We start from the raw sequence: 14,622 nt of genomic DNA on the forward strand, positions 1-14,622 counted from the left end.
TTCGTCCATTTCTGGTCAGTTTCGCGGGTACGGCCGCCGGGGTCTGCGGGAGAGGCCCGGAAAAGACAATGGGCGCATTCTCCAGGCCTCGCGCCTCGGGTGGGGACCTTCGGGATCATCTCCAAGGAACATTTTTCTACCCCCTCCCCGGGTGAGCGACATTCCCGCGTGGGTCAGGTACCCGTCACATCGATGACCGGGACCGGGCTTCCTGGAGGGACGGGGTCAGTGCTGCCCTAGCTCCGAAAGAAAGGATTTTGTTTTGCCAGTTACTGTGGTTGCTAATGTCATCATCATCACCACCACCACTACTACCACCACCACCATCATCATCATCATCATCGTATTTTAATTAAAATAATCGTCCAGGAGCGAAGCGGCTTGTCCCTTTTAGCTTCTTCGGGGCGATAACAAAGCAGCGCGGGTTTCCTCCCACCAGCGCTGATCTTTAAACTGCTGGGTTTGTGGTAGGGAGAGAAAATGGAGAGAGGGACGAACACAGAGACTCCGTCCTAAAGCAGAAATTAAACCCGACCTCAGACACCGGGCGTGACTGGATTCCTTCTTGTTCCCACACCTCCCCCCTCATTTGGATTAGAAGAGGAGAAAGAAAATCTCCCGCATTGGACTGAAACCGCAGGGAATAATTATTACTGTATTTCCACTAAAGCCGGGGCAAAAAGGAGGTGGCCTTAGCAATTAATCCAAGACTTCGATGTGTGACCATAAACTGGACAATTTAGGCAAAACAAATTAAACAAACCTTCCGGAGGGAGGGAAAAAAAGGTGAACTAAATTTCACTACCGCTACACCCTGGGAAGCAGTACTGGATTTATTTTTACCCTCCGTCCTTTCCTTGTTTATTGCTGAAAAGAATTACTAAAATTCTCCCCTTCTCTGACGATCTGAATGCCGATAAATCGAAAATCTTGTGTAGGGATTGTTGAGGGAAAGGCGAGGGCCTTTCCTTTCTTTCTTTTTCCCTTTCTTTTCTTTTCCTTTCTTTCTTTTCCTCCTCTCCCTCTTCTTCCCCGCCCCCCTTAATCTGTAGGAAGAAAAAAAGGGACTGGGTTACATCAGATATCCCCCCACCCACCCCTTTCTCTGGGATCTGCGCCGTTCAGACTGTATCCCTTCGGGAAAGTAGCCTTTGGAATTGGGTTCTGGTTTCGCTTTGGGTTGGAGGTGGGCAGGTGAGAGTCATGGAGAGAATGGGGTCCTCAGAGGTTCTGTCCCACCGACCAGGGTCTGAAGATCGGATTCCCCTTTTCGGACACACATCCCCCTACCCACCCATGCCAGGCTGCGGACGACTCCGCGCTGTGGCCACAGCTCCGGCCTGACTTCGGTTCCCGAGCCAACGGCGTAGACGAGTCTGCTTAGAAAACAAATGGCCACACTGAACCAGACATCCCGGTTGGAGGGTCCGATAATGTTCCGGGCAGTCTGCGGCTGGGTTGTTGTTGTTGGACTAGATAGTTATTCCTGATTGGTCAGGTGTAGGGTTCTTTTTTATGGGGGTGCGGGGGAGGCTTCAAACACCTGCAGGTTGGGGGCGGAAAGCTGCTGGCGATTCCCGGGGCCGGTTGGCGAGGACATGAGGTAATTCCCAGCCATTGACCCCCATTTCTCTCTCTCCCTCCCTCTCGCCCTCCCTCTTTCTCTCCACCCCCATCTTTCCTGGAAACTCGCTTTGGGCGCGGCAGACCGCCCAGGACCACACCGCGGCCTAACTGCCGGTCTCTCAGTGAGAGAGGGGGAAAGCAAAGACCCCTTCCACAACCTGGACCTCGGCTCCTGCCCCTCTCCCGCCGGAGGAGGAGTGGAGATCCTATTCAGAGGGGCCGCTCTCTCTAAATATGCCCCAGGTGAGTTTTTGGGGGAATAGTACTGGTGGAAACAGTCACCAGGAAGGCCTTGGGATCTGGCCTGAGGTGGGGAAAGCTTGGGACAGAGGACAGACCAGTTTCAGATTGGGGAGGAGGAGGGGAGGACGAACCCAGAGTTGGGAATCCGGGATCTGACTCTGCCACTGACTGTGGCCTCTGTGCCACTGTGGCTTCCAGCAGGGCCGTTTCCTGGCCCTGGGTGAAAACAGCTAGTTGGGCTTAGTCCCCCCTCACCCAAGGTCCCCCTCTGTCCTGGTTCCGTGGACGTTTCACCGGGCTCATAACTTTGGGGCGGCTATATCCGGATAGCGCAGGCTGTGTGCTCCCGGGGCTCTGGCAGGAAGAAGGCCGCAGCCATCCTGGCTAACGCAGTCCCAACTCGGGTGGGCCCAGGCTGGGGCCTAAGGCCTAGGGTGGGGCTGCGTTCAAACACCGCTCCACTCCAGTAGCAGCGGGAAAGTGGTTCTGTTCACGGGCGATTTGGGTTTGCGTGCAGGCTTGGGGCTCCCCCAGTGGGTCATGCGGGTGTGGATGCAGTATCAGGGACCAGAGGCTGTGTTTAAGGCGGCGGCTCTAGCCGGGGCATGGCGGAGGCTGTTTTCACATAAGAAATTTTCCTTGCTGGGAATTGGAAGCTGCCGGAGACCAGGTGCCTGTCCCCCAGGAGCTCTCGGGTTCCCCTGTCGTGTTCAGACACACATGGAAGTTATGTGGCTGGCTGGCAGCAGGAGATGAGCCGGTGTAGGGGGCTTTGAGCTGGGTCTTGGTTGCACAAAGAGGAGTTGTAATGGTCCAATAGTCTAGTGCTGTTCGGTTCGAAATCTGAAACCTTCTCACCCCCTTCTTCATTTTCCCTAATAAAAATAAATAAACATCACTCCGGCTTTCCTTTTAATAATCTTAACCAAAGCCAAGTGATGGGATTTAGTCACCGACCACCGAAAGTGCTTGTGAGTTCTCTGGCAGCTTCCTCGAGAGCCTGGCCCTCTGGCCTGGGTGATCCTGGTTGCAGATGAACCGGCAGGGTTTTCCTGAGGTCCTGGGAGGGGCGGGGAGAGGTTGACCACAGACCCCTGGGGACCAATCATAGGTTTGGCGGGGGGGCTCAGAGATATAGATATTTATAGGCGTCTGGAGAGGGCACCCCTTGCCCCTCTGGGATCTGCTCCTACTCAGAGTCTCGGAATTAATCAGAAGGTACAAATGTGTCATATGGAGAGCTTGAGCTCATTCTGGCAATTGCTGAGTGAACGGTTTGTCACTCGGTTAGGAGCTGGGACTTAAGCACGTGTCACTGGGTGCACAACGGTGCCTGGGGACAGTAAGGTAGGGAGCCAGCTCCTTGGGGCTTGTACGCTTTGCCAGAGGACGGTATATTTCTAATGCATTTCACTGTTGCAGGGGAGCCAGGAAGTCTCCAGTGGTATACCTCTGGTGCGTTTCTAGTGGCCGCGGTGTCTTGACGGTCGGTCCCATTCTGTGGATACAGACAGACCTATTGTTTCCACCATGAACATAAACTCGTTTCCAATGAAGTGTTGCAGACCTACTGCCTTTGCAGCCAGGGTGCACCAGGTCTGGGGGAATTTTGTCATTTTGGGGCACTGCCCATGGGGCTGGCAGAGCTAGGGCAGGAGCTTAATCTGAATGGTGATTCTCCATCAGCTGTGTGTCCAGTGGCCATTGAGCTGAGCTCCTGAGGAGGTTTCAGAAGGTCGGGTCTCTCTTCTGGGGTGGGAGGATGGTTCCCAGGCCGACTCCAGTCCAGAGTGGTGCAGTGGCAGAGTGGCTGCCAGGAATGATCAGATGGACTCTGCTTGGTGCTGAGTTGGATTTTTGTGTATTTGTTTTCTGCTATAAAATACGCCAATTATATAATTCCAACAGCAGAAATCTTATTTTGAACATCTTATGAAGCCTGTTGAGTTGATTATATTTTTATTGTTTTATTAAAACTCACAAGCATTTCCCCACTCTGGACCCAGAGTCTCATAGTTTTTCTGTTTTCATCCTTGCGGGGGTGGGGTGTGTGTGTGTGGTGGGTTTTGGAAGAACTGGAGGGAGCGGTAGTGGGGAGTGGAGCCTCTGCCTGCGGTCACCCAGGAGTATGGTTGAGGAGGAGAGGACTGTCCTTTGCTGGAGGGGGGCGGGCAGGATATATGAGAGGGTGTATATGGGAGGATAACAAAGACAGAGCGAGACTGGAGTTCGAGTCCTGCTCTGTGGCAAACAGGCGAGTGTGACCTTGGGCAAGGTAGTCTCCTTGCTGGCCCAGTCTCCCAGTCTATAATAATGTTTACTTGAGCATTTGCACAGTGCTTTTAAATGCATATATGAGGTACACCTCCCATTTCCCAGAGGACAACACCGAGGTAGGAGAGGGGGATGGGGGAGTGCTGGACGAGTTCAGCAGCCATCATGACACCCCTTCGCCCCACACTCCTGGATGGGAGCCCAGACCCCAGTGGCCTCAGGAGCACCCTTTGAACGTCGGGGCTTCACACTTCCTCAGGCAGGCTTCCCTTCTAGACCCCACCTCACTTTTGAGTTCAGCTGAGCAGAAGCGGGTATATATAGTGTGCGGGGAGGTATGGCCGGGATCATCTTCTTCCCTTCCTTATGTCCCGTCTCCAGTCCCGGGAGGAGTAAAAGTAAAGGGCCACTGGGGTTTCTGGCGGCTACACAGAATACAGGTGGATTTGCGGAGTGTAGACGGACGCCGTCCCCGCAGGGGTGAATATGTGTTGAAAGGGAGAGCTGGCTCCTCCGGATAATTCTCTGCCAGCTCTGATCCCTCTTGCACACACACCCCCACCAGGTTTCTGGGTGTATGTGTGTGGCGGTAGGCTGGGGGCAGGTATTGCTGAAAGGCAAGGGAGGTTCGAAAAGCACCCCACCTCCGCGCGACAGGTTCCCCGCCAAAACCAAAAGGGGGGCGGGAAGAACACGGTCGGGGATTTGTTCCCTCCTCTTCCCTTGCGGCCTGAGAAGGGGCACGGGGTGATATTTCTTTCTCGCCTCTTTCTACATTTCCTTCCTCCTTCCCCCCCACCCTCTGTTTTTCTTTCGCTGGCTGTATTCCTTTTCTTCCAATGTCTTTGTCGTCCTTCTCCACCTCTGTCCTTTTGGCCCTCAGTCTCTGTCTCCCGGGCACCCTCTTCTCTTCTCCCGAACCAGAGGCCCCCTTTCCCTCCTGCCCCAGCACTGCGGGCGGGTGTGTGTCCACGTGGCGCTAAGTTTGTCCGCCTCTTCTCACGTTTCGGTGCGTGAGTTTCTCTCTGCCTTTTACCCCCTCCCGCACCCCCCGCTCCGATCCCACCCCACGTGGATGGGCTGGGGGCGGTGGTCAGAGCGGGTGTCCGCTTGTCTGTCTGCCCGCAGGATGACGGAGCGGCCGCCGAGCGAGGCGGCACGCAGTGACCCCCCGCTAGACGGACGGGACGCGGCCGAGGCCCGCATGGCCCCCCCGCACCTGGTCCTGCTGAACGGCGTCGCCAAGGAGACGAGCCGCGCGGCCCCGGCGGAGCCCCCGGTCATCGAGCTGGGCGCGCGCGGCGGCGGCCCGGGGGGCGGCCCCGCCGGTGGGGGCGGCGCCGCGCGAGACTTAAAGGGCCGCGACGCGGCGGCTGCCGAAGCGCGCCATCGGGTACCCACCACCGAGCTGTGCAGACCTCCTGGGCCCGCGCCCGCCTCGGCCCCCGCAGAGCTGCCCGGCGACGGCCGCATGGTGCAGTTGAGCCCGCCCGCGCTGGCGGCCCCGGCCGCCCCCGGCCGCGCGCTGCTCTACAGCCTCAGCCAGCCGCTGGCTTCTCTCGGCAGGTCAGGGCCGGCGGGAGGGGCGGGTGGGCAGGAGGCTTGGGCGCCGGGGCTCCTCTTCCGCACGTCGGGAGCCGGCTGCCCTCCTCCCGGCGGGGCAGTGTGAATGAGCGCGCTAGGAGAGGGGGAGAGGGGGACGTTTCACACCCGGGGTTGGAAAAGTCTTGGCTGGAGTCCCCGTGCAAGTGAGGAACGAGCCCTCTGCTAGTGTGTGTGTGTATGTGTGCGCACGCGGGGGGCGGTGTGCAGGTGTCTTGTTAACGTGGCGTGCTGCGAGCTTGGAAGCCGAAGAGGGGGAGTACCGGCATGCGGCTGGCTGTGAGCAGAAGCGCGGGGCGCTGCCTGGTGGTGGTGGGGGGGCGTGGGGTGGACAGGAGGAGTCTGAGTGTGAGTACCAGGAAGGAATGTGTCTGAATGCGCTCCGCTGTGAAATTCTTCTGGAAGCTGCAGCCCTCGGTGGACAGGTAAGAGATGTGCTTGCAAGAGGTCTCCCTCCTCTGAAACTCCCTGCCAGGGCCTGCCTGGGGAATAGATCCCTCCCTCCTCTCCTGAGCTCCTCTGCCCCTAGCTGCGATCTCTGGCCAGGACCTGTGCTCCCTTTGGTGTGAGGGTATCCATTTCCCTGCTGGGGCCACTGAGGTGGTGGAGAGCAGGAGACACGGTTGGGGTGGGGACAGGAAGATGAGGCAGGGAGAGACAGTGGGGGGCAGTCGGTGAGTCTGTGGGACACTGGAGGAAGAAGCTACGGAGAGTCGAGTGGGTAATGGGGGGGCATGTCAGTGGGGCTGAGTCAGGGTTTCCTGTCTGTTGTCTGTCCTTGGGCCCCATGGGGCTGGAGTGAAGGTGGGGTGAAGTTGGGGGTAAGGAACAGGGTGCCCTTATGTGGTGCAGGAATTGCACACTGCCAGGTGTGAAGGCCGTGTCTGCCTGTGTGAGCACCTGTTTGGGAGTGGAGGTGCCTATGGCTTGTGCGCTTGTATGTGGGGGGTGTATGTTCATTTTTGTGTTTGCTCCCTGTGTTCACCATTAATTCTGTGTATGTGTGTTTGTGTGTGTCTGAGTGTGTGTGTGTGTGTAGGGGTGTGTGGCCACCCTCCCCTTGTTTGTCTCACCACAGAGAGAGTCTGGGGGTGTTGTGTGTGTGTGTGTGTGTGTGTGTGTGTGTTTCATGCTTCTTCTATCCCCAGTTCCGATGTGAAGGGACCAGGGTTGCCCTTGTTTTTTGGGGCGGGGGCTCAAGAACATGTGGGGAGGATCTGTATGGAGCCCCTCTCTCCCCTCCACCCACATGTGATCTTGTGATCTGCCTGCTCCCTCCCACAGTGGGTTCTTTGGGGAGCCAGATGCCTTCCCTATGTTTGCCACCAACAACCGAGTGAAGAGGAGACCCTCCCCTTATGAGATGGAGATTACTGATGGTGAGTCAACCCCCCCCCCCCGCTCCACTTGTGTACTCACTCCCTCAAGGTGTTAGAACCCTGAAGGAGGAATCATCGGGGACTACTCCCTAGGTGTCTCACATAGATGGGCAGTTCTCTTGGAGCCAAGAGAAGCTGTTGAAGTCCTCGCCCTATTGACCTGGGACTAGGGGAGGTCATGGGTGGGGCTGGGGGTTTACCACGGTCCTGGGAAGAGAGTGCATGGGAGTGAGGACACACTGTGGCACTTAGCCCAAACCTCCACGGTCAATTGTAGTCCCCACTCTAGCTCCATTCCTACAGTGGGTAAGGATCCCCCGGGAGGGCAGAAACACACAGTGTTTCTAAGCACCAACCTCCAGGGATTCTCTGTATCTCCTCCCAAGTCCTCTTTGGAATCTGAAGTCTTCTCCCTGCCTGGAATTGCACCTTTAAGGGTCTTGTCCCAGGTCCCTGCAGAGTGGGGCCCTCTTGTCCCCTTTTCCACACTCTGAGCTGAGACTCGGAGTTCCCTTCCTGACATCATAGATTCTACCCTGCTCCCTCCCTCCCCCCGACCCCAAAGGCCTCAGCATTTTTAATGTGAACTACCCGAGTAGTCTTTGGCCCCGAACTTGGGGGAAGGAGTTGGATGAGTGGGAAATTTGGAGGACCCCCTCCCTCTTCCCAAGGTTGACTAGATGTAGTAGATGGGGCCCAGCACCAGGGGGCAGGAGAGCAGGCTCTTCAGAGCCGAGGGACTTCCTGGAGCTCCTGGTGCACACCGGAGGCCTTGAAGCCAGACTGGGATTTCTGCAAGTTGCTGGTGGGAGGGATGTATGTTGAGCTGGGGCTTCTGGAGGGGATCCCTCTGTGGTGTTCTGGAGAGGAGGCAAGCTAGCGTCTGGACAAGGAACAGATCTCAAAAGACCCAGCCAGCCTGGGGCACAGGGGTGTAGGGCCGGGAGGGAAGGGTGTTGGAGTGTCAGTGCTGCTAGGTTAGAGACAGGAGGTGGGTGTACCAAACAGGAAGTAGGCAAGACCAGCCCTGAAGTTCCCCAGGGAAGAGGCATTTTCTACAAAGGTCAGAGACGACAGAAATCAGGCACAGAGGAAGGGGCAAGGGGTGAGGGTTTGGGGGGAGTGCAGGAGTGTAGAGAGGAGATTACCCATGAATGATGCCAATATTTACCAAGCACCTACTCTGTGCCCTGCCAGCGTGAGACAGAGGACATGGAGGGAGGTACAGACTCAGGAAAGAGGAAGGTGTGGAGAGGTGGGTGGTTCTCTGGAAAGGACCAGAGAGGAATAGACAGAAATGGAAGTGAAGGGAAGGGTGGAGGGGTGCAGGATATGCCCACAGGATTTTGAAATCAGAGATTTAAATGAAAAGAGTCCATAAAAGTGGGGCTAACACAAGGTCTAAAGCCAGGACTCGACGTGCATTCCTGTTGCTGAACTTTTCTGGGCCTCCGTTTTCTCATTTGTAACGTAGGGAGAATAATAGCTTCCTCACAGGTTGTTGAAGGAGCACAGTGGGGTAAAGTGCTTTTAGGGCCTGGCTTGGGGTAGGCACGGCTTCTGGAGTCTGTGTAGCTCTAGTTGTGACAGCGGCCATAATGCCTCTCTCCCCACCTAGGAGCTCCCTCAAGATCAGCCAGCTTCAGCCACAGAGCAGTGGTCCTCCTGGTGGCACAGCTGAGGGACTCCCCTCTGTCTGTCCTGGAGGCCGGAGAACAGCAAGTTATTTCCTCTGAGGCACCCAGGGTAGGACTGCCCAGCAGGCGTGCTGTGTTTTTCCCAGCCTGGGTCTGGCCTTTGGCAAAGAGTCAGCTGGGCTGGGGCCTGCTGGGGTTTGGAAAGATAGCTTCTGAGGCACTGTGGGCAGAGGATGAGTGATTCTCCCTGGGGGAAACATGGTGTGTGTGTGTCTGTGTGTGTGTAAGACTGGTGTGTGTATGTGTAAGAGATGATTAAGCGGGAAGTGTCGGCGCGGATGAGCTGGGTTGCAGAGGCAAGGTCTGCCTCCGTTCTGGCCGCCGTCTCCATAGCTGTGAAATGAGCAATGGGTCTTAGGTGATGTCTTCTCTCCTACCCAGCTTTCCACGTTCTGAGATCCGGTTCCAGGGTCATCAGAAGAGGGCAAGCAACCATCCCAGTACTGGCAGTTCCTTCAGTGCTCAGAGCTTCCTGAGGACTGCCAGGAGCTGGCTCTGTGCCTCAGGGTTGCGGAAGGAAGCAGCCACCTCAGCCCAGGAGCCTGGGAGCACTAGCGGGGCGCTCCTCTGCCTTTGCTGGCTTTGGGAATCCCAGGTCACGCTTGGACATTTAGTGCAGTGCTTTGTATACCATAGGTGCTGGATACATGCACACTGGTGTCTGCCCCTGCTCTGCAAGTCTTAGTACATGAGCGCTAGTGAATACTGTTCTAGTCTGTGATCAGTGCACTGTAGACACGGGGAGACGGAGGCAGCCCTCAGACGCCTGCCTAGAGCCTCAGGCCATGCCTGTGCATGGCTGTCTCTCCACTCCTCTCCTGGGGAAGAGAGCCTGCAGTGTAAGTCATTTCCCCACCACTCTGCTCTCTCCTCCATTCCGTACCTGCCAGCATGATCAGTTGGTCAGCAAATATTTATTGAGCTCCTGCCTACTCTGTGCTTCCATCACCCTTAGAATAAAATCCCTACATCTTACCACAGGGCCCTATGGGATCTGGACTCAGGCTCCTCTGATCTTACCCACACTAATCTCTCCGGGCTGGCTTCAGCCATTTCCCAGCTCAGGGCATGTGCACATGCCCTTCCAACTTCCCTTCCTGTGTCTGGCTGGCTCTTCTTCGGCCTTAAGTTCTTCCCTTATAGATGTCACCTCCTCCAAAAGGCTGTCCCCAACCACCTCAGGTAAACATGGCCGCTCCTTTCCATCTTTCGTTTACATTCAGCTTCCCGTTTGTTTGTTATTTGTTTGCCGATTGTTCATCATCTGTCATCCCCATTAACATGTAAGCTCCACGAGGGCAGGGACTCTGTGCACCTTTATTCCTTAATGCCGAGCACAGTGCCGGTTGTCAGGAAATAACTGATGAATGGATAATAATAGCTAACATTTATTGAATGTTTCGTCAGAGCCAGGTATTATCTTAAGTACTTTACCTGTATTAGTTGTTAGATTCACAAGACAATCTTATGACTTGAGTTACTAGTGTTATCTCCATGGTACAGGTGATGATGCTAAGACACAGAGAGTTCAGGTAACTTGCCCAGAGTTACTATCTAGGGAGTAACAGTCAGGAATTGAACCTGGAACGTCTGGCTCCAGAGTTTAATCTTTCTAACTAGTGCCATATGGCCTCTTAGCACAAGTGAATGAATGAATAATATATGGTTCCTGTCCTCAAATGTCTCACAGCTCAGAGAGGGGGACAAACATGGAAACATAAGTGATGATCAAGAGTGATGGAGATTACAGGATTATAGGGCCATGGTGGTTGGTTAGATCTGTCTGGAGGGATGAGGGAAGTTCTCAGAGAGGAGGAAACAGATAAACAGGGTTTTGAAGGACAAGTAAAGAGTTTTCTGAGTAAAAGGAAAGAGGGCATTCTAGGTTTCCCAAGTTTCCAGGTGGATGGCTTCTCCGCTTCCCCACAGGAGAAGACGCCCGGGGGGATCCCCGACCCACTGTCCTAACCCTTGTCCTCCTACCTCCAGGTCCCCACACCAAAGTCGTGCGGCGCATCTTCACCAACAGCCGGGAGCGATGGCGGCAGCAGAATGTGAACGGGGCCTTCGCTGAGCTCCGCAAGCTGATCCCCACGCATCCCCCAGACAAGAAGCTCAGCAAGAATGAGATCCTCCGCCTGGCCATGAAGTACATCAACTTCCTGGCCAAGCTGCTCAATGACCAGGAGGAGGAGGGCAGCCAGCGGGCCAAACCTGGCAAGGACCCTGCGGTGGGGGCTGGTGGAGGGGGTGGTGGCGGAGGGGGCGCTGCACCTCCAGATGACCTCCTGCAGGACGTGCTGTCCCCGAACTCCAGCTGTGGCAGCTCCCTGGACGGGGCAGCCAGCCCGGACAGCTACACGGAAGAGCCGGCACCCAAGCACACGGCCCGCAGCCTCCATCCTGCCATGCTGCCCGCCGCGGATGGAGCCGGCCCTCGGTGATGGGTCTGGGGCCACCCAGGACCAGCCAGGAGGGTGCCCTCAGGCCACGGGCACCATGGGCTTTAGGGCAGGTGGGGTGAGGATTGGGCAGCTCTGAAGCAGGGCATGGACTTTTGATGAGCTTTCCTTGATGTCTGAGCTGTGGGAAGTCCCAGCTGCCTCTGGGGCTGGCTTTCCTGTTTCCTGCCTCAGTAGGAGAACAGAAACATGGAGCAAAGTGGTAGGTACTTTTTATGAAGATGGCACGGTCTTCCCCCTTTTCCATACCCCTAAGACTTCTCAAGTGAGAGGCTGGAGCGGCGTTGCTTCCGGCCTGGCGCACGGGAGCCCTGTCTTCGCTGAGACCTGGGGTTGTCAGCTCTCTCCTGTGTCCGGCAGCCTCTGCCTCGCCTTGAGCCCCTCCCAAGCTCGCTGGGGTGGCTTTTGTGGCCACACTGTCCAAATACACAGGTACCCAATAGCTGCCCGTTTCTTGAGCCCCATCTTCACCCAGGCCCCTGTTGGTCCGTCCAGCTGCAGAGAGTCACAAGCCTCGAGGTGCCTTCTTCAGGGCCTGGCTGAAGAAGACGGCCAGTGGACAGCCTGCTCTCGACTAGCTGGGCCAGAGGGTCAGAAACCCAGAAGCCCTTACTCCTTGCCCTGGGGATCGAAGCTCTGCTCTCTCCCCACTGAGACTTGCCTTCCTCATCCTTGTGGCTGTGGGGACTGAGTCTGCGGCTGTGAGCGTGCCCTGTGAGCTTTGTTCGAAGGCAGACAAAGGAGAAATGATGAGAGTGAAATTGAGCAAGAGCTATTTGGGGCACGTGGGCTTCAAATCGTGGTGGTGCCTCAGAGCTACCTGCCTGCGTCCTCAGCGACACGTCGCTGTTCACGCAGGGAGCAGATGCCAGTGTGCTGATCGGTGTGTGTTGATGCTGAGAGTAGACGTGCGGCCCCATCTCGCGTTCTCCTAGCTCCTCAGAGGGGCCTCCCTGCTGCAGGATGTCTGTTTGCTGATGGTCTGGTCTGTGTCCTGAAACTGAATCGACAACAAACTCTGTCCTATGAATTCTTGGCATTTGGGATTTTGCTTAACTTCAGGTATTTGTGGGATCTCTAGGTCTTGATATGACCCAGGATCTAGCCCCACTTCTAGGGCCTGGGGAGCCCAGTGAGAGACCAGGCCCTGGCGGAGACCCAAACACATTGACGTTCACTTAGCAGAACCTTCGGCATTCCTGAGCGCACAAATTTTGGTCATCCAGGGTGTGTATGGGAGGCTGGCGTGACGCAGTAGGAGTACTCCCCCCCAGAAGCTGTACATGACATTTTTGTAAATCAAATCCTTATCTTCACCTTTTAAAGAAATACTGCCACGAGTCCCTTGGTAAAGTGGAGAATCCTTTTGTAGAGTGGACTGCTGCCCCCTCATTGATCTCCCGTGTCAATCCAGATGGTGGGACATGGTTTTCTTAAGGCGACGCCTGCCTGTGACCCACCTCCCAAGTCCCTGGAACAAACTGCACACAAGTCCTACATACCTGTCATTGTGCCCTCAAGTCACCCCAGCCGGCTCTGACCAGGCGCTGCCTTTGAGGTCAGAGGGAAAACAATGCCCTGACTTTGCCCTGTCCATAGCAATGTGGAAGAACCACCGCTGCGGCTGTCGGGAAAGGCCCTCACACCTTATGGGCTCCAGCCTGGTGGCTCGCCTTCACCATGGCAGGACCTTGGGGACAGCCGCATGCCCATGGGGAATGATCCCTGCTCTCCTCCCCTTCCTTTTAAGTTGTGAGAGGAGAGGTCCAGTTTGTGGGGGTGGGAGCAACATGGTTAACCCTTGTAGCACTCTCTCTGTCCCATTTCAGGGCCCCCCCCCATCATATTTTGATGAACATTAGGATTCGTTCCTTTCTGATACTTGGAAGCTCCTGTGAAAAATCCCATCTGTCTAAAGATGGAGCACCTGTTCTAGGTCCTAAGGCTGTGTTTGCTTCCGGTGGGTTAATTTGACCTGGGAGTGAAAAGTGGCCACGGTGAGCATAGGTGGATGGGTTTTAGGAGATGGATCACACATTCGTTGAGGAACTCCAGCTACTGGCTTCCTCTTCTCTCAGACTTGCAGTGTGACCTGGAAAAGTTCTCTCTCTGAAAGTCAATTTCTCATAAATACGCTAGCTTGGCCTGTCTCCTAGGGCTGTGGTGTGGACTGAATGGAATCGTGAAAGTAGAAGCATTTTGAGATCGTACGGAACTCTGTCCCCCTCACTATCATTCCTGCAGTGGGGTTTCCCACCCTGAGTCCGGGACCGAGGCAGTGGGCCAGTCTGCCTGTCTGCATAGCATTTGGGTAATTTAGGTTCTAAACCACTTTATCCTGAGTTATCTAGGTTATCCTTATCTCTCCAGATTGACCTCATTTCAGTCTCATTCCAAAGCAAGGCACAGGAGGGAGACTAGAAAAGAGAGATGGGAACAGAGGCAGAATATGTGAAAAGTACTACAGCTACCCGAGACAGGCCTGGGTAGGGGTGGGCAAAGCTTTGTGTCTTTGTTAAGTACTAGAAAAGATCCATAATTTTCACTTTCCTTTCCAGCACCTCCCCCCACCATACTCTTCTCCTTCCTCTGCCTCCTCTTCACCCATGAACATTCTCCATCCAAGAATAATATCTGTACAAAAAGGAAAAAATGTAAAAAAACATGAGGAGGACAAAGATGACTGTTAATGACTGGAGGGAATCATGTCTTTTAAGACAAATTCGTATTCTTTTATTTGTAGTGGCAAACGACAAGATGGTACAACCTTTATCCTTTTCCGAAAGCAAAACAAAGGGCACAGCATCGGTAGTCAGCCGACAACTGTCTCGGCCTTTGGGGGTGGTCGTGTCGTACTTGTGATGTCAATGGTACGTGGCCCCCGCCGAAGGCTTGCCCCCCAGCCCATGTACATAGCGCATCGTTCCTGCGGGCGGGCCCAGCACTTTCCGTCAATGTTGTACTGTACGTGATGCATTGCGTTGGTCTCTGCATTTTTCTGCAGAAGAGGAGTAACCGCTCCAGGTACCTTGACCTTTGTACAGCCCAGAGGCCAACACTGTGGGCGTGTGACTCTAGCGACAAAACCCATGTGGTGATGGTGTGTGTATATATATAAGGATATATTGGGAAGATTTCTAAATAAAAGTTTTACAAAGGGGCCTAGACTCTGTGCTTGCGTGTTGCACCCCTAGGATGGGACATTAAAGGAAAGGCGTGGCACGAACCTGTCTCCCCTGAAATGGGTTCTCCCGGGGTGGGCTCCCACCTTCTACCCTGAGGCTCCCCCCTTAGGGTTTCTGTTCTTTTCCCTCTGCCAGGCCTCAGGGAGGGGGGCCT

At 55.2% G+C, this 14,622-nt stretch overlaps 1 protein-coding gene across 1 annotated transcript; it reads left to right on the forward strand.

Moving 5' to 3' along the window:
* Nucleotides 1-5,272: 5,272 nt before the first annotated feature.
* Nucleotides 5,273-11,265, forward strand: TAL1 (TAL bHLH transcription factor 1, erythroid differentiation factor; the record flags this gene model as incomplete). The annotated part of the gene is made up of 3 exons (XM_082671085.1): nt 5,273-5,709; nt 7,030-7,124; nt 10,811-11,265. 3 exons carry the CDS (start codon nt 5,273-5,275, stop codon nt 11,263-11,265), a joined length of 987 nt encoding a protein of 328 aa, XP_082527211.1.
* Between the last annotated feature and the right edge of the window lie 3,357 nt (nt 11,266-14,622).

This window comes from Grampus griseus (genome assembly GCF_964374135.1).
Source record: "Grampus griseus genome assembly, chromosome: 1".
NCBI lineage: Eukaryota > Metazoa > Chordata > Mammalia > Artiodactyla > Delphinidae > Grampus > Grampus griseus.